Source organism: Accipiter gentilis, chromosome 26 (assembly GCF_929443795.1).
Source record: "Accipiter gentilis chromosome 26, bAccGen1.1, whole genome shotgun sequence".
Classification (NCBI taxonomy): Eukaryota; Metazoa; Chordata; class Aves; order Accipitriformes; family Accipitridae; genus Astur; species Astur gentilis.
In genome coordinates, this window is record NC_064905.1 from 20,390,847 (window position 1) to 20,416,156 (window position 25,310).

At 41.7% G+C, this 25,310-nt stretch overlaps 1 protein-coding gene across 1 annotated transcript in view; it reads left to right on the forward strand.

Annotated features, from left to right (window-relative positions):
* The window catches only part of FSTL4 (follistatin like 4), a 239,830-nt gene that overhangs the window by 67,578 nt on the left and 146,942 nt on the right, over window positions 1-25,310 (forward strand). The window contains exon 4 of the mRNA XM_049829813.1: window positions 8,437-8,685. Within this exon, the coding sequence (XP_049685770.1) occupies window positions 8,437-8,685 (249 nt within the window). The remainder of the gene's footprint in view (window positions 1-8,436; window positions 8,686-25,310) is intronic.

The following is a 25,310-nucleotide window of genomic DNA, read 5'->3' on the forward strand; positions in this document are numbered from 1 at the left end:
TAGATTCCTGCTGGAAACTTTTATCCTTGAAAATTAATCTGGGAGAAAGGGGCAGGAGAAGGGGCAGTAAAAGACCCCATAGATTTATTGTCTTAACAGACCAAACAGAGTTGTCCCTGGAGGTGGATTTGCAGGCTCATGCTTAGTTCCTGTTGAGGGTAAGAGCTTCCCTTTGTTAAGGTGGCTGGTTTGAGAATTTTCTTTCTGGCTGCTGGAGGAGGTGTGATGGGTGTAGGGGCTCATTGAGGCAGCTCTGCCGTGGAGTCACATTTTGACTGTTTGTCCCTTATTGCTTGCACAGTTAAATGCTTCTGATGGTGGAGCAGAATGAAGCCTGTTCCTCCATGTCACAAAGTGTTTCCAAGTAATGCTAATAACCAGGTGGAATATGGAAGTTACTGGAAGATCTGGTATTTAATAACTGTATATTTAGATTGTACCCAGTGCCAGCCTCCCTCCTTCTCTAGCAGCGAGGGAAACAGGTGAAAGTCTGATGTTACTACCTCTTTTTATATTTTGGGGCTGTGCTATAATATAGCTTTAAAATTGTTTTTCAAGAATGTGACTTCATTTGTAAGGTTCAAACGTGCGATGTGCACCTCTTAAAAGGAAACGCTAATGGAAGTGCTGACACAGGCATCGCTGTGATGACGCTGACTGAGGTCTCTATAATCAATCATGTTGAAACCTTGTGCAGTGGCACTTGTACAATTTGGTGCCAGTCAGATGATTTTTTTTTTTTTTTAAACTAAGAGCGGAATTCAAGAATAATGCAATAAGGAAGCTGAATGGATATTAATTATAAAAGCTCGTTATCTATTCCTCTTCCAACCAAAAATAAATGATCAGAATAATGGGGGGTTTTGAGACAAACACAATGATGAGCTGGCTTTCTGTTCTTTTTCCTCAGTGAGCCTTATAAACTGATGCACTGAATGAGAAAATAAATAGGAAACTGAAAACATCTTTCTATCCAGTCTGAAATAACATTTTGTTTGTGCATATACAAGGGGAAGATGGGCATACAATAAACAAATGCAATTATTTTCTGATAAATAGTCTTATTGCAAAGTAATGAGTCAAAAAAAAAATAGAAAAAGGAAAGATTTCTGTGAGACTGTAGAATACCACTCAGATGGAACCTTGGCATCCTTTGTTCTTGAACCACTGCTTATATTGCAAAATGTCCTGTGCTTTTACATAGGTGTGATAACCGATGGCCATGCGTGTCCCCCTGCCACCGCAGCATGGCCCGATATACTTGGTTTATGGATTTCACCCTCTTCCAAGCAGAAATGGTCAAAGTGAGGGTAAAATTGTTAAAGTTTTGGAATCGGATGTTGAAAAATAGGTGGAAGTGAGAGACTGCTGCTTTGTGCCGAGGAGGTTTGAGGGTAGCACCGTGTGGAGGACGCTGGGCTCGTGGCGAGTTGTGGCTCTGGAGAGGGTGGAGGAGCCAGGGGAGGTGTGAGCAGCTTGGGGAGGAAAGCCCTGGATGGTGTGACCGGGGCGGGAAAGGGAGTGAGTAAAACGCAACACAAATAGACAGATTTAACGGTTAATAATAGTGCAGACAACTGGGAAGACCTAGACTGTTCGGCTTGCCTCCAGCAACCCCACTGGTAATGTAATTGGAGAAATCGCCAGGAAAACAGGCCAGTCATCTATAGTTATTTCATTATTGGATTCTAACCTCCTCATAGTCTCTGCCATGAAAACTTCATTGAAGGAATAGCAGAAAGATGCGTGACACCGCGCTATTGATTTCTCGTGTCTTTTATAGTAGCCCGTAGAGTGCTAGGCCTTGCTGAGCTGGTCAAAGGATAAAAGACCACTGAAAACAAGGAAGAGGAGTAAGGCTGGTCCTGAGAGTAAGAGTGAAGGAATGGGGCAGGCAGAAGATTGATGAGCAAGATTAAACGCAACAAGGCTGGTTTTGAGCAGTGACCTGTGGGAATTTCATAGCTTTCCTTCAGAAGAGCGTATTCTTCTGATAGGGAATTTTACCAAAGAAACCAAGGTACTAATGTGATCTGTTCCCTCCAGATCTGATACTGGAAAGTTTCTGCATTCCTTGGACTGTGCAATATGGACATAATTAAATACACGATCAAGTAAAAAACACATGTGTGCACGCATACATGCACCATACCGCTACCCAGCTTCGCTGGCTTGCTCCCAACGCTGTAAGTGCGGGTGCTCAAGGAAACGTTAAATTAAATCCTTCTGATGAATGCAGGCAATATAGTGGTCATTTGCTAACGTTGTGCTGTTTCTTGGCTGGCTGGTTGTGGGGACCTGCTAGATACCCTGCAAACGCCGGGCAAGGTATGGTGCCAACAGGAGCTGCGCAGCACAGCAGTCCAGCAGATTTAGGTCTGTATCTATACTTGCTGCACAGAAGTAATGTAATAAAGTTGCCTTCAATATGCAGTACCTATCACAGATAACTTTAGATAAACATTTAATAAAGAGCAATTTTATGAATAGCCTCTTTAGTAGCTCTTCCAAGGAGAGAACAATCAAGCGAATTGTGCATGTAGAGTTTCATGGCAACAATCTAAATATATATGGTCTCATATATTGGCTGGTATTTCTTTCTCAGTAATCCGCGTGTATGCTTTACATAGTCAGGATCTTTTGATTTGTACATGTCTGTTGTCTCTCTTCTCATGTTAGTACCCTCATAAACCATGGTACCATCCAAAAATAATATTTAATGAAGCTTTTGATCTCATAATGGTTAAATGGATTTGAAATGGGGCAAAAATTAGGCTAATTATAATAGGATAGCATAGTTACCTGAAATGTTCAAATGCCTTTTCATGGTATCACCTCTAATGGATTCCATAGTCCTGACAGATATAGCAAGTAACATTAATCCCTGTTTTCAGAGGTAAAAATTTATATAGAAAATTTTCCTATGATTTTTGAGTGCTTCCTTGGTGTTATGTGCAGAATAACTGCATGTTGTTACTGAACTTCGGTTGAGCAATTCCAATTTGTTTGTATTTTATACTAAACTGCAGACACAGATTAAGCAGTTCCCTTGGTGCTGGTGTCACGGGTGTAACTATTTGTTGCAATATTCCTTTCCAGAGTAGATTTTCCTTTCCTTTTGGTGTTTGTTTTGTTTTTTAAACACTGCAAGAGTCCTCGTGAAATAATGTGGCCATCTGGCAAAGTTTGCTAGTTTTTATTCCGAGGAGGCTTTCCACATCATCCTGTCCTTTGTTTCCTGTAGAGCATCTAAATTAGTAAAACTGACTGATTTTTCTGTCCTTCTCCTCCGAGGCTGATGTGTCCCTCTCTGTCCCGCTCAAAGGTGTGCACACACGTACACACACACAGAGTTATCTCCCGGACCTTGAAAGAAAATAGTTTGCATCCGTAGCAAAACGTATGCTCGAAGCATATCTCATTTTCTGTATTATTCTCCAGGATAAGTCACTGGTTTTGCTTTATAAAAATAAATAAATTATAGCGCCAAAGGCTAGTAACAGAGATAATGAATGCGCTGTTGCCATGCCCCTATTCCAGGTGATTTACCATGGCTTTTCTGTCTCTCCACTTTCATAACAGGCATGCAGTGAAAACCCGAGAAACTCCTAGAGCAGATTATTATGAAATTACTCCTTTATGTTTCCTTTCTTATTTTATTGCAGCAGTAACAATGTATGTAGCACACGCATTTGCTAACTGAACAGAAGCCAGGTGCGGTAGTTACACATCTGAACTTTTGTTACTTCCAACTATGAGTTATTCAAGATGTATATTAAAGATGTGCTGGGGAAGGGAGGTTTAAGGCACCGTGCTGCAGCGTCTGACTTTGTATCATCCGCAAAAGTGACGTTGAGGCAAGTCAAGTGTATGGGAAGTGTCTAGTCATGTGTAAACGTGCATAATCTCTGTATGTGTATAGATGTGTGTAAATACACACTTGAACACGTACACCTGTGTGTGTATGCATTTTGTGTATATATATCTGCATGTACAGGCAACGTGTATTTTTCAGCAGTAAATAGTGCTTACAGGTGTGACAGTTTAGACCACAGAAGATTATTTAATGTGGGAAAGGAAAAATGTTGGAAAACTGATGTCAAGATGCTGGTTGAATAGCTGGTAGCCTGTTACCTCACTGGTTTACCTAATGGAAGTAACAAACTAAGTTTAGAGAGTGAATATTTTTCTCATGTTATTTTTATTTTTGTTACAATATTTGCAAGGTGCACTACTGCCATTTGAAGGACTTGGCCTAGAAGCTTGCAGTTGCAGAAATACCAGTCTCTAGTGACCCATAATTAAAGTCTCCAGTTTTGGCTCCGGTCCCGGTCTGACTTCTAAACTTTTTCCTTCAACAGTAAAACTGGATGTCCAGCTGCCTGCAGGAGCTCACTTTTATTTGAAGGCAGACTGGCTTTTTACATGTAAATGTAGTAATTTACATTTCTGCAGTGTATAAGCAACTTTTTATGAGTAGCAATATGATAGAGCTGTTCGGTTTTTTGGTTTTGCTGCATGTGTGATGGGTTTGTCTGCTTGGTCTTAATTGAAGTCAGTGCATGTCATGAACCCAACCTTTCCTTGAACTGTTTGGGAGTTTTGCTGAAGTAAGGGATAGGATTGGATTTGGGAGTAAAAAGAAAAAGTCTGTGAGCCTTTGTCTGATCTGTAACATATTTAGTGGTGTGTAAAAGGTAGATGAGGTCTCTGTCTTCATGAATTAATGAGCAGCCAGAGGACACATATTCTCCAATGTGGCAATAACATCTTCATTTTCTTGTTAAAGTCTTGCTTTGAGATGAAGGCAGCCTGTTAACCAGCCTTATGAAATTCCTGAAGTCAGTTATTTTACTGCCTGCACCAAGCTTTTGTCAGTTGTTCACTGGAATTCCAAATTTCTCGGGGGCAGCCAGAAACCAATTTGAGAAGTCAAGAGTTTTCATGGATGTATGCCAATGGGCTTCCCCTCTCCATCCTTCTGGCTTTAATACAATGTACCAACTCAGACTCCAGCCGTGTTGGGTAGACTTAATTAGTGTTCAGAAGTGGCTTGGTTTGCAAGATGATCAATTTTTAACCTAAGTAAATGACTTTCTTTGCAACTAATAAATTAAATTATTTCTTTTTCCATGCAGTACAGTGGGGCTCATAAATACTGTGAGCAGTTAGTTGGTAGTTTCACTTGATTACCTTCCCAATTTCTGTTTTTAATAATCCTTGTAAAAGCGGGGAATTCAGTCACTTCTTATAATATGCCAAAAAAATAGCAATGGCAGGTGCATTTCATGCTGCTGAGCTACACGGTGTTCTTCCCAGCTCACGTGCCTGCCTATGGGATCAACTGGAGGAGGCACGTTGATGCAATTTCTGTGGTGCGTGGTGCTGCTCTGGATTAATTAATTGGATAAAGACAGCAGTGCTTTTACAGTCAAATACCTTCTTTCCTCTCGGTTTCCACTGGCTCCGTTCTGTTTCACATCCTGTTACTGTCCTTCCCGGGCGGAGGGTCCATCTGTGTGGCTGAGTGTGCTTGTTTGGGAGCTTTAGTTCTTCAAAGGATTACGCAAATAGTAATTGAATTAAAGAGCTGCTATCAACATTATCAGATTCTGGCAAAGGCATCCCATGTTACCGCTCTGCTTGCAGACTCATAGTTTTCAGAGGACTTGGACTAGTAGAAGCACATCAGGATTCCCTGATATGTGAATCTTTCCTTTCTGGCTGTTTGCAGGATATCCTTCCTACCCCCTTTGCCCAACTTAGGTGTGTTTAAACAGGAGTTCTCCATCTGGGAACACAGAATAAACCAAACTGTGAACAAAACAGATGAGGCATAAATGTAGACAGGCTTTCTGTGGGTTCTCCATAGTAACCGGGGTGGATGTAGAAAAGCTGAAGTATTTTGTCTTTTTATAAGCTGATGCTTAATCAGATCTTTGCTGTATCATTAAAAAACTTAAAATTTCCATTGCAATAGGAATAGTGTTTGTCTCCAGTAATGCTGAGTTTATATTAAAAATCAAAATACCAAAAATACTTGAGGCTCCAAAAGGGTTTTTGCTGCTGCTGGTGCCTACGGTAGCTGTTGGGGCAGGGTGCAGATGTGACCTGGTGCATTAAATCGGAGCAGCCCACCATGAACAAGGAGACAGAAATAACCTTCAGCGAGATGCGTGGTGCAGTCCTCGGCTGGTGCTAGGTACAAGATCAATTTTTAGTGATCAAGAAGGCACAGGAAGGGCTTTGCCGTAGTTGTATCTGAATTACGTTTTTATAGACAGCAGTAGCTCCCGAATCTTGTTTTTTAATTATCTTTAGGATCAACGGCAGTCTGCAAAACCTGCGTTGAGGCACATTGTGAGGGACAAGCCAAGTGCCTGTACAGGTGCAGATCCTGCCACCGAGAGGAGGAGGATGCTCGGCCAGGTGATCCTCAAGCCCTGAGCCTTCGTGCCACTCTGATCTACAGCAGACGCCATAAATGCAGATGGCCTTGGCAGCGAGGTCTCCTGGCAGTCACAAAATGTGTATTCCCGAGGATATTTTGCAGAAATTCTGGAACAATTAGTAAAGTAAATAAAGAATATTCAGATACTCCTTCCAGGGACTGTACTTTTTGCACTGCTTAGAGATGCTTTGACCTTCTAGTTTATTACAAGTCAGGAAAAGTCAATATTTCTTAGCTTGCCAAGTTGGAGGAATTTTAATGAGTTATTGAGTCAAATAGTTAATCCTCCAATAACAGATTTTTTTCCCTTTCAGATTTACAGTGATAAAAACAAAGGCTTAATGGAGACCAAGAAAAATGGGGGTTTGTAGAAACTTTTGCTTGTCTTTGTGCACACGCTTTAACCCCTTGATCACTAGTAGATGACATGTAGCTTCAACACTGGGGCATTTCATATTGGCATAAAACGCTGGGCAGGCAGGGCCTATGCCGATGTTAGCAAGGAATTTAGCTAACAAAGGTTATGATAAAAAAGGACGGGTAGATTGAAGTAGCTAGTGCTGATACTCCTCACATCTCCATTGCATGTGATGGAGGGGACTTTGGATGAGATCCAGTCTGCTCTGCTAGGCTGAACTGTTCTGCTACTTGAAAAAACTTTGAAGGGAAGAGCCCTGGGTGCGTTTTGGAGGATGTTGTGGTGCTACAGTTGCTGAGGATTTGTCCCATTGGACACCGGAGCACATCTGGAGCAGTGCTTCCACTTGAGCTTCCCCTGCAACCTAGCGTACACCAAAACCTCACCAAGACCCAAACCGACATGTGGTAAATGCAGACAACAGGGATTTGCTTCCACACTGTCTTCTGGTCCAGACTGAGTCAGTGGTGTTGGTGCAGCCGGTGGCTGCCGCTGTTGGAAGGCTGTGCAAGGCTGGCAGCAGGTTGTACGCTACAAAATGTTTATTTCTGCTTTAATTACGCCTTTTGCAGTATCCCTTTGTAATTCTCAACTTTGTGTACTCCAATTAGCATAGACTAATCTAATTTCCTGAAACTCTCTTCATTGAGTATAATGCTAATTATTGCTCTGAGTAGTGGCCTGTTTGGAAGTATCCTGTCCTGTATGAATTATAATAATGTTGTGTTGTAAGCCTGTAAGTGAGGAAACTTCAGAAGCAGAAAATGTTACAGCACAAGGTCAACTTCCTTAGCCTTTTAATAGTATCAAACAGCAGATAGTACAGTAAAGTTCAGAATATTATATCCAATGAATTCTTAAAAGTAGTAGAAAGTTATTTTTTATTATATGTCATCATTCAGAGTGTAGGGATAGATACTGATGGTCAGTTTTGCAGCAAGAAGCATCTTCCTGTAATATTTGCTTGACTTCAGTGGTAGTCTTTCTTGGGGGTTATTTTTTCAAAAGTTCTCAGCAATTGGCTGGCTGAGCTTTCATTGAAACCTGTGTGAACTGTAGCCTTGGTGATGTTCTGCTTCTGGCTCATGGGGGGAAGTTAGACTCTGAATGCGGACACCAGTACAGAAGCTGAAGTGCTGGCACTTAGGGCTCTTTGCTGCCCCAAAATGAAGCTCCTTGTGAGTTTTGTGGCTGGAGAAGTGTAGGTTTTCAGAATCGCCTTCTAAATGTAACTCATGGCCAAAGTTTGGGCACTGAAGTACTCCTAGTGGATTTTATTCTAGGGTCTGGTTTTGCAAAGGGCTAAAAGAACAAACAGCCACACGTCCGTCACTTTTTTTTTCAGTAAAGCTTTTTCAGCACGCACTTAAAGTTGTGATGAGTGAGAGCTGGAGGTCTGGGAACACAGACGTGAAGACACTCTTCAAACTGCTGCCCTTCAGAGGGGTGTGCTTTTTGCATCTGAAACCTTGTACCTCCTGCTTCTGTCATGGTTGTGCTGCTACTACAGACGAGTATGGTCTGTTAGGTAAATGTTGCTTACCCTGATGTTTTCTGCTCTTCCCAGTGCTTTATGGGCAGGACGGCCTGCACGCATCGTGTGAGAAGAAGTACTGCGGCCGGGGGAGTAAATGTATCGTGAACAAGGACACCAATCAGCCCGAGTGCAGATGTGTAGAAGACTGCAAGTCCAGCTACATGCCCGTGTGTGGATCTGATGGCAAATTTTATGAAAATCATTGTCAACTGCATCAAGCCTCCTGTCTGCAGAGGAAGAAAATCTACATTATCCACAGCAAGGACTGTTTCTTCAAAGGTAGGGCATCATTAAAAATAAATACTTCTGTAGAATTTTCATCACTCATCCTACTGTAATCCTGATAAATGGCCGAACAGTATGTTTTATTTCTAAGAGATAAATTTTTCAAGGATGATTTATTCTAGGACACTGTAGAACATAACATGATGTTTTATGCAGCTATTAAGCCCCTGAGTGTCATACCACCCAAAATGTAATCAGACTGGAAACTGGTAAATAATTAACATCACTGTATGCATTGTGTACTCAGTACTTTCAACTGCCAGTGTAATAACTTTTTACAATCCAATTCATTTGGTAAGGCTTTGAACAAGACAAAGGTGTTAAGAAAAAGGTGTATATGGTGTTATTAAAAGTTTGTTGCAAAAATGAGAAACAAAAACCTACTTAGGCAAATGACGCAGGCAAAGGAAAGGAGCTGTTTAGATGAGGTAGGAGCAGTGGGAAGTGTACTGCCAGAACAGAGTTTAAAATTATTTTAAAGACAGTTCTGGTTACCAGTAGGATGCGTACATCTTCAGCTGTTTTACTTGTTCAATAGCAAATTTCATTATCATCATTGCACCAAATCATTAAAGGGATGGAGTCCCATGTCTTTTCCATTTAATATTTTGTATGCCATGTACTATCCTGTCACAAGTCGGGCGAGGCTGTAGGAGCAGGAGTGTGTGATAAAATGCCAGGGAGTAGAAGTTGTAAATTATTTTCTTCTAATGAGAGGCCTTATAAAGGCCTCACTAGAGTATGTCTTGAAAAGTCACTGTCAAATGTGGCTCCATATACCTACAGAAAGATTTGAGTGGGTTGTTGCAAATATATCCAGTGACATTTATGTGATCAAATATGAAAATAATTCCTTTATCTTCAGCTCACTGGGCACTTGAGCCCCTGAGGAGCTTGGCTGTATACAGAGCTATCCATCACGGTTCTCATTTACTAACATGATGCTAGAAGAGCCTATTTAAGAAACAGGAGCCCATTTGAAGAGTCTTATTAATATATCCTTGTGATACCCTTTGGAGATAGAAAAGCATTACTGTTCTTGTGCCTCAGAGGAGGCCCAGAGACTGAGACCAGACCAAAATTTCCAGAGATATCTAGGCACTGCTTTGCACAGCATTGCGAAGTCTCATTTATTTTGGAGCTCTGGCTGTGAACGGGACAGAGGGACTGGTCAGACGATTGGCTTGGTGAACACCAGCTGAGCTGGGTTAGTTTGTCACAGGCACACTCTAAATTTACCAAAGCAGGTAATTAGGTCTAGGATCAATAGACCTTGTATGAAGTTAATCATGGAAAGGAGTCACCTAAAAGCATGTTTGGAGGGACGTCACTTGAGCAGGTCAAGGTGAAGAGGGATTTTTGCTTGTCACTTTAAAAAGGAGCATCTGAGAAGGACATTTGTTCCTTGCTCCTAGTGCTGGTGTTTCTGCCTCTGGATATCGACTCAAATCAGGGCATGGATCTGGCTGGAAACTGCCTCCACCCCTGAGTGAGATGCAGATGGACTGCAGCATGAGAAACCTCCCAAAGAAAGGGGAAATCTTAATTTCAGAGGTGCTCAGCAGCCCTCCAACCCTCCTTGATGCAGGGGGTTTTCTTCCCCTGACTCCCCAGAAAGTGTCTTCAGGTTTTTCATTCTTGTACATAGCCCACCTTTTTACAATGATGCTTCTGGCCTGGTTTTTTATTCATTCCTTATCGCATATAGTGTTAAAGAAAATGAGTTCTCATTGCAGTAATCAGTGCCTCTGCAATGGCTGTATTATACCTAATGATACAATGTCACGCTTGAATACTTTCCTGAACACACCATGAAATGATGTCAGAAAGTAGTAGTTTTGTGTCCCAGTTTAAAGTAACCCTTAAACTCTTGCCACGGAGCACTGCTTAAATCTGCTTTTCAGCAGAATAACAGCTTTATGGAAGGGAAGAAAGAAACAAACTCACTTCTCTTCCCAGATGAATAAATAAAAAAATACTTCACACCGCTGTCTGCAGAGATAAAATGTAGGGAAAAAAAATTTGCCTTAAGGGGGGAATAAACCCGCAGACTGGGACTCCATAGAAATATTTGGCTTCAGCCCGTTTCTGCAGTGCAGTTCCTGAGTAACCTTCTGTGTATCTTTTCATTTCTTTGTACTTTAGTCTCCTATTTATAAGTCAAGAATGACAGTGTTTTCTTCTTAAATAGAAAATGTAGTAAGCAATTAAGCTACAGGTTTATAGCAACATTATAAATGTGACATAAAGCATAAGATGCTATGACTGGAGAAAAATCTTAAAGGTGCAAATTGTTTCAGCTGAATCTTAGGTGTACATCTGTCAGTAGTCACGTGCTTTCTATTTGTTTTCTATCAAATAGATCGTTTAATTATTTGAGTACAGCTAGGCTGATGAGTGGGCTGCTTCATGGTTTTTTGTCCCAGTTGACTTGTTCAATTACGACTTAAGTCCCTGTGTAGAGCTGAGGGACACCGCAGATTGCATCTGTGCGCTCTGCCAGTTTACCCAGTTATCAATGACAAACTGGTTGGCCTTAAAGTATGACGGAGGTCAAATACTCTGATTCCACTTTGACCGAGCTAGGTCTATGCACAGTAAACGGATAACAAAGCAAATAGTAAAGATCTTGTTTTCTTTTGTGTATTTTGGAGAAGGATTTTTTTGTCTTTTAGCATATCCATCACATGTGAAGTGCTTTGTAAATACTGGTGTATAGCAAATACTTGTGTGTGTCTAGAAGCATTGCTTGATTTTGTGCTACCTTACTAGCATTTCATTCTGTAGTAGCATTAGTATTAGGAAAAGCAGAAGAGAATTTGGCTCTAGGCAAATGACCAATTTCTCCTTTGCCCAGCCTAGAATGAAATGGCTTCTTGAAACCTTGAGAGTCCAAGAAGCTAAAAAAAACTTCTGTGACTTCAGACATCCAGATTCCCCCATGGCATTGTTTGAAATTAATACGTGTCTTTTTGAGAGCAATCTGGAAAATCACACAGATGTGTTGGGTAAGTGTGGGCCACATGGAGACATCGGCCCTCTCGTGTCGGCAAATGTGGGTTGATTGCATCAACGTTGTGTTTGTGAAATATTTCACGGAGGGTGTCAGTCCTGGGTGTGCAGACTTTGGGCTGCCCAAGGCTTGGTCTGGCTGGGCTGGTGAATGGACACGACGTCCAAGGTGGGAGTGCGTGGAAATGTGGGTGAAGCAATGAGAGGTCCCAGCAGGATAGATCACCCGAGGCTTCATCCTGTACCCTCCGGTGCAGCACAGTTCCCCAGTGCTGCCATGCACAAAAATATGAATGCCATCCCTTTTTTCTCAGTCAACAAAGAAAATGATAAATAGGTGGAAAACCTCACTTAGAAGTTTGGAACCTAAAGGGAAATACCATAAAGCAGAAGTCCTACATCCAGAGGTCTCAGGAGAAATGTCACTGCTACTCATAGCTGTTCAAATTCTCCTTGATGTTGTATTCACTGGTATGAAACATAGTTTGGTTTTCCCATGGCAAAATGTTCTATTTAAGACTTCTCTATATGGGGCAGGTTTTTTTGGTTTTATATATTTTCACTGTTTTGTGAGTTTCCATAGTCATTTGATTTGAGTGTTGGTGATACTGACTGGGTAACAAAATAGATGAGGATAAAATACTTTTGCTCTTTGCCAAAGAGGAGAAGAAAGAGGTTCGTCTTCCCCAGAAGCACTCCTACTACCCATGAAAACTGGAAAGATATCTGTGCTTATAATGACAATTGTCCCACAGATGTCCAAAATGAGCAGTTGGCCTGGAAACGTTCCTATTTGAATAAATGCCTTGGATAATGCAGCTATATCTTTTTAGCACAGTGATTTGGACTATGCTTTGCTTTCCCATAGCAGTAGTCCGCTTTTTTCCACTTCTATTAATTTTTTTTTCCTTTTGACTTTTTACACCCATTCAATCTCTTCATTCATTTTTCTTTCATTTTTTTTGGCCAGTGAAAGCTGTGCATACACCACTCGATACAGTTTTCTTCCCTTACCTGTTTCCTTCCTCCAGAAACATCGGAGCAATGCACTTCTCTAGCAGTGTACATACTTAAGAGAAATTCTTTCTGTTTAGAGCTATGCTTTTCCATTTTCAGGATTTAGTAGTAATTTTTCCCCTTCTTTCTTTCCCTCCCTGCTCTTTTCTGTGAGATAAGCAATCCTAAAGCTCCTCTGCAGCAGCCAAGCCCCTGCTAGAGGGAGGCAGCCACGTTGCTTGCCCAAGCTCATTCCTTATTTTCTCTGGTTCTGACATCCTCCCTTTATCCAGGTGTATTGGGGTTTTTATAAAAAGCTAAGCTTTTCTTGCTGGGCTGTATAGCAGCTTTGTACTGCAGCTGGTCAGATTTAGTTTGCGCTCTGGCATGAATTCAATCCAACTTAGTTGACCAAATTCTTGAACTTTCCATTATGTAAATGCACTGTACCTGTGCTGATTACTTTATTCATTTTTTTTTGCCCATTCAATCCAACTTCTACTAAAGCTCTAATTTTATGAGGTCTGACAGAATTTTATGTGGAGACATGGGGCACTATAAAAGCACATTCATGTCTAGTATTCCAGTCCCGTTCTCCTCCTTCCTCCAGTCTCTCCTGAAATGTCAGTAGTAATTTTTTCAATAATTTGGTCCCACTGTGTAAAATATATTTTTTTTCTTTTAAGCAAATATATGACAGTAATTTCATTCCTCAAACAAGGTCAGTTCTTACCCCATGATAAATCATATTTTTGTACAGGTTTCATGCAGAACTTGGAAAGAAATCCCTGTGGAAAACCACCTGCCTTTCTCCTCTCTATTACACACAGAGTCACACTGCTGGGTTTGAGCCTTTCACTGTTGCATTTCATGCCATAAACTTACATATATAGTCTTCCAAAGCGTGCATGCCCATGTGCTGGGTTGTGTGTGCATGTACACATATGCGTGCAAGTGTGTGTAGACATTGGAAGAGCGAGAACAACTTGTTCGCACATGACAGTTATGCACAAATAGCATAGAGGATGGAGCCTGACTCTGCACAGGAAGAGAATGAGAAACAAGGGGAAAAGCTGTAATGGGAGAGGTTCAGCCTGGTTTTCCCATGAGGACCGCTGAGTGGTGGGGCAGGCTGCCCAGGTGCCACCTCCATCTCTGAGGGCTTTTAAGACCTAGCTGGGAACAGCCCTGAGAAACCTGGTCTAACCCTGCGCTAAATGTTTAAATGTCGAGGCCTCTTCCAACCCATATCATCCCATAATCTTACGATTTCATGGCCTTAAATGGCATCTTTCATTTTCAACTTCTCATCTATCTTTCCTCCAGTTCTCAAAAATTTTCTTTCTAATTATGGAAAATGATAATCTTCTGCATGTTGACAGAAAATTTTCTGTGCTTGAATGTAAATAAATTACAAACTTGGAAAAAAACCCCAAACCCAAGCAGGCTAATAACTTGTGCAACATATCACTGCAGTGATCTTGAATAGATATGAATTCAGCCTCTGGTGGTGGTGGTTTATTTCCTCTGTACTTTATTTGTTGTCCATGTGTTAGTTTGGTGCTTTGTTAGTTCCAGAAGTAATTTGTTCTAGAGAACAGCATCTCAAAACATCTCTGAGAAGGTGTTGAATGTTTTGCTCATTTAGTGCTTGCAAAACAGGCAAACTCTCTCCGTCGGCTGGTTTGCAGACTGCAAAGAAATCTGCTCCATTTAACACTCTCTATCTTTCCAGCTGGAAAAAATCTGAGTGTGAACTAATGGCAGATTTCCCAGCTGGCAATTAATATTTGCCGATTTAACTTTGCAGCACTGCTGACAGGCTGCTTCGGCGGCAGCGAGATGGATTCCAAGCTGTTGGGAGGCATGCAATTAATCCCTCTGGGGAGTAGGCTGGGATCTTTGACATGTAGGTCTGGCCTATAATGATCATTTCAGTGTCCAATGTAAATATATTAGGAATTTCAAACGTTATAAAGAGAGATAAGTGCTATATATAATGGAGGTATGTGTTTGCTCTCAGTAGGGCTGATACAGTTCTCACTATACTGAATACTTCAGGACTCTGAATTCCAAAGGGATTCCTTGCTATTCCCATGCTGCTTTTTCAGCGCTCTCCACTGACTCTCTTTTGGGGAGGGATCAATTTTACCTGGCTTTTCAGGCTGAATCCTCTTAAATGTGTTTGACAGCTTAACTCCTTATAAACAGACTGCGTCAATCTTTGGGGTAAATTATGGAAATTCCATTGATTTATGTGAGGATGCAAACATGAGATAGTCTGCTTCTAGCTTTGGTAATAGGAATTTTGCAGGAGTAATGTCTAAGGTCTTTAAGAGTAATTTTCATTTTAAAAGACCTTTTCATTTTAATGCGACCTTTCCTCACATTATGGAAATTCATGGAAGGGAAATCTTGGCCCTCAAAGTCAGTTGTGAAGCTGTCCCTGATATAGTCGGGCTTTCATTGGAAATCAAATGCCAATAAGAAGAGAGAGTGGGAAGTTTAAGCATAAGAAGAATCAAACTTAGCAAAGGTCCTAAAAAGACCCTCAAAAAGTCCCCAAAGAAGAAATGCATGTAAGAATTAAAAAAAAAAAAACAACAAAAAACAAAAACAAACCAACCAACCAACCAAAAACCCAAACCAACAGAGTCTTTGAGACCTAATACATACAAGTAATAGAAAGCCTTTGCTGAGGACTTATGGCTATAATGGTAATCCTATAGGTTCAAAGGAAAGTGGGGCTGGAGCACTGCGATGGACACTGAATTTGACATAGTCAATCAAAAGGTGAATTATGTCCACTGTAACTCCTCTCAGCAGTGCCATTACCTGTTTCTGCTTTGCCAAAATCAAATCTCTGTTTCCCTGATGCTGCGACTCTACATAGACTGGTGACAGATTTCAGATACGGTCGGTAAAGCTGAAATGGGGAAAAACGTACCATGGATGAAGCTAGTGGAAAAAGTGGTGTTATCTAAAGTGATCCCTGTCCAGCATTCCTGGTGGTTTTATAGCTCCAATTTGAGGCAATGGCCATTTGGGGAGTGCAGGAGTAACTGTAATGTGGCCTTTTGTTTTTAATATGAAATTGTGTAAAGTTTATTTTTTTACAACGGTCATATGACTGGGGCCCCTGTGAACAGTTTTGTTTTGTGGCTGTTATCTGTTTCATCTTATTTAAGGACCAGTCTATTAATCTTCTCTGGTTGCCAGTCTTGACGTGTATGGTCATAACATCTCCCATAAAACCAAACAGTTTCATGTTATGTGTCAACTAGTGTACAAAGGAATTAAAGGATATTTCAGCAGCAGTATTAACATCTTTAAGAAAAACCCCAAAACAGTCAGAATTCTTCTTTCTCATTTCTTTCCCCCTTATAATTTAGGGTGTACTGGTTGAACTGCAGTCACAGAAGCCCATAGTTAATGAAATATGCAGCCTGTCTGCCTTGCTGGAGGACCACGCCAGCATCAAGCACTGTTTGGGAATCTCTGCTCTGTGTGAATGTGAAGGAGGGTATGATAGGTGATTAAGAAGGGGGTTTAAGGAACTATTTACACTTTGAAAATAGAAAAGCTCAGCCTAAAACTCTATGGTATGGAGGAAGATAATGGTAGCATGAGACGGGCTCAGTTTAAAGCATCCAGAGTTGCAGCTTAATATAGTTGAGGGCAGAGAAATGAGATGCAGCTCGTTATTCTTTCGGGTGGCATCTGCTGAGCCGACTCAAAGCCTGGCACTGGTAAACCTTCACTGCAGCGATTTCAGGAAAGCTGAGAGGTGATAATGAAGCTTCTTTTGATGCATAGCCTTAGCAATTGTGATTGGGAATGGAAGCAGAGGAGGAGGATGGAGAATCAAAGCAAAGGATGTGGGAAGAGACGCAGGGATGTGGCTTGCATTTACCAGTTGGAGTTTCTGTGCAAACTTTGGTACTGCTGCCTACAAGACTCAGTATGTCAGGGGATGTTTGTCTTTAATTTTTACCTATTTCTGTGTGCTGTTTGCATCTCACACATGCTTGTCATGATTTGATGGCAGTCTGGACTCACTGTGTCCACCTTGCTTTTCTTCTCTGCCAATCAGGTTAATATTTATTGCACATTAATTTGGGAGCTTAAACCATACTTTAAATATCGAAGTGCCCTATGTAGGAAACATTAAAGAAAACTTTTGCTTTTTTATTTTGTTGAATTTAATACTAGCTCTCACCTTTCCATCAGTAATTTTCCAAACCACTCTAGGTGGTGAATAAACCAGACAAATGCCAGCAAAGTGGGGCACAATATTATGAAATCATGATTAAAAAGTGAGACATTTACAGAGCCTCTGAGTTGCTGAATCTCTCATAGTCCTGAAAAGAGCTGGGATGCTCAAAAGTTTACCTGCCTTTTTTTTTTCCAAATGTTGTTAGTCTAATAAAAGATACTGCCTTTCCCTGTAAACCCTGTGCACATTTTAGTTCTTAGACCATGTTGCACCAACACTACTACAACAACAACATTTCTTTTTCTTTTCCCCTTATGTCTTTTTTTTTTTTTTTTTTGAACTCTTCTGTTGCTCCTCCAGTAATTTGGAGGATTTCTAATGTGTCAATATTACAAAAACATGATTGTGTCAAGCTTTAAATTTCAGAATACAATTTCCTGAGGGGTGCTCATGGGGAGGACCGTCCCCCAGCTGGGTGTCACTTGGGCCACGTGGACGGACAATGTTTGCATAGCGAAATGCTGAGCTAACCAAGCTGCTAGCAAAGCACTCCCGGCTGTTTCCCATTGACTCTGACTGGAACTAACAATAAAACTGGTGATCTAAGCATACCTGAGTATTGGGAAGGATTGAACCCCATTCTGGATACTCTGTGGCTGCACTCAGCATCGTATCTGGACTCCTACTCAATCTCCTAATGAAGGGATGTTTGGATTACATTTTGATTCAGTTGAGTTTCTAGGGCTTCTATCAAAAATGAATGGAATCAATCTTATGGTTGGAATCGATGATCTTAAAGGTCTTTTCCAACCTAAATGATTCTATGAATTGTTTACATCCGTGGTTTTCCCAGTGGATGGGAAGGATCGCACATGCCGTGTGTTATCTAAGTAATTTCAAGTGAAGAAAAACAAATATTGCCTAAAAATAGAGAATAGGGGTTTTTATACTTTCTTCACCGGCGGAGATTAAGAATTCCTATTGCCGTTTAATTCAAGTGTTTTTTGTGTTGGAAAACCTTCAAATTTCAGTGCTGAACTGCAGTAATTCAGCATTACTGGAATGCTCTTTAAGTGCTTCCACCTAGAAGAGCATCAGGTGGAAACTAAGGACGGTGGTTCAAGAGACCCGGAATTTATGTATGTGCAAAATGTCACCTATGGAGAATATATCTTATAACTTCATTTCCTTGTGACCACAAAGAGCAAAATATTTCTCCATGCTGGGAGATTTATGCGAGAGCTTGCGTCGGCTTGCTTGGGAGCAAGTGTGAGCCTGGACCTCAGAGCATGGAGGTACATGTGGAAATTGCACACAGATCACTTGAGATGCACAGCATGGTTAGTTCAGTTGCATGTAAAGAATATCCTACATTGTGATTTCTCTCCTAGGTTGGGGTTTCTCCCCAGGGCCGGTTGCCTTTCCTGGCAGCCCCTGTAATTCTGCAAGAAACCCAAGTCCCAGTTTGGCATGAAATCGCTGCTGCAAAAAAGGTCAAGTAATTTGAACAGATTTCCTGTGAGACATTGTTAGACTGAAAATTAAAACCATGAATGTTTTCTTTTCCCCTAGTAAAAAAATGCTGGGAATATTCCCTAAGAATTTGGATTGTTTTAGAATTAGGTGTGTCGGCTAACGGGTGACCACAGGATTCAGGAGCTGAGCTCTTCAGTGCTCGTGACACTTGTGAAGTTGCCTTCATTTCTGTAAAATTGCATAAATTGTGTTCAGAGAGAAATTACTGATTTAATTAAGGGCCTCACAAGTCACCTTTGGAGAGGTAATGTTCAGTTTGGTGCCAGGCGACTCTCCATGGGACATCTCCAGCTCTGTGCTGAGACAGAGGCCAGGGAAAACCTTAATTAAAAACAAAAAAAAAGCAACAACCAACAAACAACAAACCCTGAGAGAGACCAAGAGATTGCTTTTAAAAAGAAAACCAAAAAGGTTAAAAGGTGGAGATAAGCATTAAAGATTAAGACAATTAGATTGTGGTAAAGGATGCTGGAAACTGAATGGATGAAAACAAATGTATAGAATAAATTTTAGGGCTGGGGAGACTCAGGCAAGGAGATTTAGAAGTGCTTTAAAGATAAAAAGGACTGATTCTTGAGAATAGTTGATTAAAAGCTATTCAGCAGAAATGCTAATTTTTCTGGGTGCTCAGTATAAAAATCCATGGAGCAAATTGAAATTCTGAGAGTTGGGGAATACCAACAGGCTGGATGCTGCAGATTCAATTAAGTGACAGCAAGGAAAAAAGCAGGTGCAGCTTCCAGCAGCCTTCGCGCCTTCCTGCCTCTGCGTTCTAGAATTTAACAGACACCTTTTGCTAATATGCTCAAGAGGGTTGAATCCTACCGGAGGTGTGGTGAAGTCAGAGGAATACTTTTTAAAATAAGCACTCTGCCAGAGCTTCACAGCACAAGGTACTGATAAAGCCCTTTGTAATTCCCTGGTTGTTTTTTTGCATATTGTATTGAAGCTGTATTCTCATTGGAGGCGCATGAAGTGCCGGCGGTGAGGTTATCTGCCTTCCCTCGCCCATGTGAAATGAAACTGTTCCCGTGAACATTAAAACTTGACATAGTGAGCTAATGAATGATCTGCAGATTTGGTCTATCTGCTAGTGACTCGAAGGCTCTTTGAGTAGAAACTCTTTTTTTTTTTTGGTAAAAAGCTGAGTCACACAGAGGAATTTCAATCCTAAAGTGCATAGTTAATTGGAAGTGCAACCGTTGCGGCGTTTGTGTAGGGATGGGCGCTGCGGTAGTGGAGGGATTCGTGTCCCATCCCTTTGCCCAGTGCTGATTTGGGTGGTCACGGTGCGTTCCAGGGACGCAGCATCCAACCGCTGCTTGTTGAGTTGCAGGTACCGATCACCTGGCTACTTCATGTGAATTAGCACCGTTGCTGGCACTTTCCTGTGGGGTCTGCTCTGCTGCTGGAGTGTACATGTAAATCCCATTACCTCTAATTGAGCGGGGATCAATCACAAATTAAGGAGTAAGAGGAAGGTTTCCAGGTGAGATTTAAATGGGAGGCTTTTACTGATAGTATTTTGCATTTTCCATCAAAGTGTCCTAGAATGCTTTAAAAAGATTAATGAATTAGACCTCACAACACCCTTGCATGCCAGGAAAATAGTAATCCACCTATTATAGGGGAGGAATTGCAGTCTAGAAGAGAGCCAGTGACTTTCTCAAGGTCATAGAAGTGACTATTGGAGCTTTTGTTAAATCACCCTAATTCTAGGCTCCCTGTCCCTATAAAATCCCCCGGCATGTGCTGGTTTTCCTATAGGTTTTGCAGGGGTGAAGGAAGAGCACAGGCTGGGGCTACGGAACGCAGAATCCTTGTGCCCAAGCAGGGATGCAACGGGTAGTGGTCAGTGGAGGTGTGATCATGGTGCATCATGTCTACAAGCGTGGAGTTGTGCTGTCCTTCGTATGTAGGACAGCAGGTTTTGAAACTCATCTGGCTGCTGTACTCATAAAGAGTTGCCCCATGTTTGGGTTTGGGGCTCTGGAAGGGCAAGGAAATATTGCAGTTTTGCAAATGCAGTTGCAGCCTCCTCATCTCATAATGATCTTGCTGAAAAAAAAATCCCCAAGGTAATGAAGGCGTGTGATGGAGAGAACCACAGCTCATTCCTCTTCTGCTCTTTCAGTTAAAAATTCAGAGGAAGAAAGAACCACACAATGTAGAGCAAGGAACTTGCTTGCTTACAATTATATTTAAATGCAACCTTCTAAGTAAAAAGCCTTTTGGTGTGACAAGTCCAAAGGAAGACATTTGTTTTCCTTTTGAGTGAGGGTTGTTTTCACTGGAAACAGCTTGATGGGCTAAACAAAGGTTCACCTGTAAGAGGTTCGCCATGTAAAATGCATGGGGTTTGTCTCTGCCTGCAATGACTGCAATCTCCTCTCAGGGTCTGTCAGAGTTTTCCCTCCTTGCTTGCTTTTTATCTGCCACACTGGCAATTTAGGTGAGAGTTTAGCGAAGGCAGCCGCTTTTCAGGAATAATGTGGGGAATTTTATTTTTTAAATTATTTGAGTAATATCTGAACGTTTCCTGGGGTTTTATTTATTTCTCCTGCTCAGAGGGTTGTGATCCAAATGTAGAAAAGCTCAAGGGAAAAAATTGGGGTGTATCCAACATATACTCGAGGCTTTTGCTTTGCTATTAGAGCTCAGGCAAGGCTTTGCCGTAGCGGCACTGTCACCTCTGTGCTGTTCTGGCGCGGCAGCTCACCGGTGGGCTTTGGAGGAGGCGTTGGTGCCCCGGCCCTGCCGTGGTTCCTCTCTGCGGGGTTAGGGCACGGGCAAGGACCCCGCGGACGTGGGTCGGTTCTGGGCACCCTTCTCTAACTCCATCCGATCTCCTCACCAGAGGTTTTCCAGTGGAAGCCACGATGCTGAATGCCAGGTGTTATTACAGGGTTTTTACCATTAAAGCTTGAGCAAGCCAAATACAGTGAAAAAAACATCTGTGGTGAATATTTTGTGTGTAAGTTCCTTGGCTCTATCCATGGCCCTTTAGTTTCCTATTTATGAATATTTAGCAAATTCGTTTACTAACAGGAATGTTGCCAGGAAGCAAATGTTCCTGTATGTTTGTAGAAAACCAGATTTAACTTTGTATTTGCAGTTACTTGCTGTGGAAGCCCCATCTTAGTGCTCCTCTGGGAGGACCAATGTAGCCAATTAAAGCAAATCTTGTTTGGCAATATGATTCTCAGAACCTGTCTGTGAATAAACTCAATCAAAGACTGATAGACAGCTGGACCAGCTGTGGATAGTTATCTGTCACCACAGCATCTGGGTGCCTTGCAGGTAAACTGGTAGCAATAGCAAAATCTTTTGTGGGCTTGTAGGAACCTCTGATAGTTGGGGGTTTTTTGGGTTTTTTTTTTTTTTTTTTTGGATCAGAGCTGTGCTCAGGCTCTTCTGAGGGAAAGATTTTGAAAGAAGTATTCTTGTTTGGGATGTCCCATGTAATGTGAAGGCTTTCAAAGTGTAACTGGACTGTTGGTTCTGCTGTGTTCCTCTGGCTTGAGTTGTAAAACAATCTGAAAGAAAATTGCCACGGCGCTATTTTCATATGGCCAGTGTTCAAGTATTGAATTCTAGAATAACGTGGAAGAAAAATATCAAGTGCCATGAATACCCGCTCGGCTCAAGGACTCCAAGTGCTGGGAACTCGCTGTGAGCTGCGCAAAAGGCTGCGGCGGTGGGGGACCGTGGGGTGGGCATTACGCCCTCCGGGCCTTCTGGGCAGGGGCTTCAGGGGTGCTTCTGCACGAGGGGTAGAGATTTCTGTTCGCTCAGCATGGAGGATCATCTCTTTCCTAAAGACTCCATGGTTTAAGCTGTACAGAGGTATCGCCCCGGTGTGTGGTGAGGGAGCTCTTCTTTCCCATGGGCTCGATGCTAGAGGTGAGTCAGCACTTGGGATGCCTGCTTGGAGGAAAGGAGGTTGGAGTAAGGAATATTTACTATTTAGAGCGTAAAATGCGTGCTCTAAACTACAGTCAGTTGGTTTTATTCAGTTCGTGCACTCCAACAAACACAGCCCTCGTTTGAGGGGCAGGTTTGTGCCGGCACCGCGTGGCTGCTCCTGCTGCGCTGAGCTGGCATCGCCCTCCTGCCTCCTGCGTTTGTCCCTTCTGTCCCGAGAATGGAGCAGTCTGTGTTAACAAAATGTCAGGCTGCTGAAGCCGTTGATCATCTCCAAGTTTCTGATGCTGGACGGTTTTCATGCAATTTGCTTGGCTGGATGGTACCCGGAGCGCGGGTGCGCGGTGGGGAAGTCACGCTCACCGCGCGGCACCTCTCCATCCCACGGCTTCCCATTACTTTCCCTTTGTTCCGTACAATGCTTATCATCAGACTTTTATTCTTCACCCTGCTGTAGGCATGTGAGATATGTGGCCTTTTTCTGGAGAAAATTATTTGTAAGACTAGTTTCCCAGAAGCAGAAGCTCGGGGGTCAACCTATCTAAATGCAGCAGGTACAACTCAGATAGCATTTCGGAAGAGCTCCGCATCCAACGTGTACGTGAGATGTTCAGCACATCTGGAAGACATCTGTCTTGAACTCGTAATTTGGCATTGTCATTCTTGGAGTCACTGTAAAATAGGGCCTTGTGGAAAATGTTTAATACTCCTGGACACATTGTGTTTTGTTTTAATGGTAAAATAGCTTGTTAGGTCCAAACAAACTGGCAGAAAATCTTGCTGAAGCTGTACAGTGTTGTGGAAGTAAAAGGCTATTAAGACAAAAACCTCAGCCCCTCTGAACCCATGAGATTTTGGCGGCTTTTTTACTGGAACAGGACTGAAAGATAATGAAGGCATTTTGTGGCCCCACACTGGCTTTCAGCTGGGTTTTATTTTACATAATGACTTGGTGAAAATCAGAGTGCAGTTACTTTGGGTTCACTTTAGAAATGTGCACAGGTTGCAGGCTGCAGGTTTGGGCTCATCGGTTATAGCGAATTCCTTTGGCTCTTTTAAAACTGAAAGGCTTCATTTTCCTTTGCAAGAGGCGGTGTGGGCATGGGCAGCGCACGGGGCTGCCCCAGTGAGCTGGGGAAGCCTTTAGAGTCCTGCTCCTCCCGAGCAGCTGCCTCCCAAATGCATACCCTTTCAGGCCTGATGGCATTTGGGGCAGATTTTTGAAGTCGGATTTCTCCGCTTTCTTAAATTGATGGCAATTTCCTAATGGATAGAAATTATTCAAAGGTTTTCTTTTTGCGTTTTCAGTAAAAGAGTTGTGTTTTTTTTCTTTTGGTCTTTTTTTAAATTATTTTTTGATTTTCTGCATTGGGCTGGGGTGTTTTTCATGTTGTATGAATGGACATTTGGCTCTTTTTTTTTTTTTTTTCTTTTTCTTTTCAATCTGGTTGCAGAGCCTGTGCTCCAGAGCAGAGGAGGCCACATTTATCTGCTTAATGATTCCTTGCACTCAGCTTTGTTTTGAAGGCTTCAAAAAAGATGAGTAAGTGGAGAAGCGTTTAAGAAATGCTTCCTTATCCTGTTAAATACTGTTACGGCCATGAGAGTGAGATCTAGTTGTAATGGCATCTGAACTGTACTGTCTTGTCTACACAACTGAAAGTCTTTGGTAACCTAAGCTCTGGGAATGTAGTAATATAACTTATTTTTCCTGACATTAACATACATAAAATACTAACAGTTATCCCAAAAGAACACTTGCCAATAGGAACCTAATTTAAGAAAGGAGCAGCCTTGAATCCCCAAGTCTCGTCTCCTTGCTCCTCAGAAAGGCTCCAGAAAAAGCCATCGTCCCCAACAAGGAGCTGGAGAACTCTGACATTTCGAAGTAATCAGGTAGAATTACTGCATCTCTCGGTATCTTTAACCTATTTACTGATATTTCATTCACATCATCTCATAACGTTCATTAGATCAGAAAACAGCCTAGAGCCACATCTGCAAAATGCTTCATCAAGTGTTTTGGTCTGGGAACGCAATATCTTTGTATATGTTTCCTATGGAATATCTTATTTTTTGTCTTTTTTTTTCTTCTGTGGTTTTCTCCATTTATTTATTATTCTAATTTTCTCATCTTTTTGGTCACCCAGCAAACATTTACACACTCTTGATGCCAGGCAATAGACTGCCGTGCTCTTTGATTTTCTTAACCAAGCATAAACCAGAGTTAGCCAATAAGAACCGCAGAGATCCTGACATGGATATTTTTTTTAGACGTGGATTTTTTTTTTAGCCGTACTTCAAATGCGTGCCTGTGTGGAGGGGCCTGTCAGTCAGGGTACAGAGCTCAGAATTGCTGCTGGAGCCATAGGAATAAGAAACTGTGGATGTAGGTTGGGATAAAAAAAATCAGTGCGGGGTAGGGGAGGGCATCATTGGGTCACTCAGGCTCTTCCTCAGCTGGATAAAAAAAACCCCAGTGGCTTTACCCAAGTTCAGAAGCATACCTGATGACAAATTATATCTGCAGCAAGAAGTTAAAAGGAAATGTGAATAGGATTGTAAATGTTGGGGTTTTTTTAAAAAGGAATGTTAATATTTAGTTGAAATGCAGGATGAGCATTTTGTAGGGGCATTGAAAATTATATTCAAACTCTGTAGATGGCTGTAACTCATGTCTTTTGGTAGTAGAAGGAATAATCTTCATAGACTGCTGTGGCTTTTGAACAATAGAGTTGGAAAACTCTCTAAAAACTACTGTTTTAAGGAAGGTTAAAAAAAATCTACCTTAGTGTGTTGAAAATAGTTTAAACTGTTGTAGAAATAATGACTAGCTTACAGTCTTGGGCTGAATGAGCTTTTGAGTGAGTAGGTGTTGTCTAAAGCCGAGCCAAGTCAGGTTTATCCCTATTGAGACATTTCAAATACTGAGTAA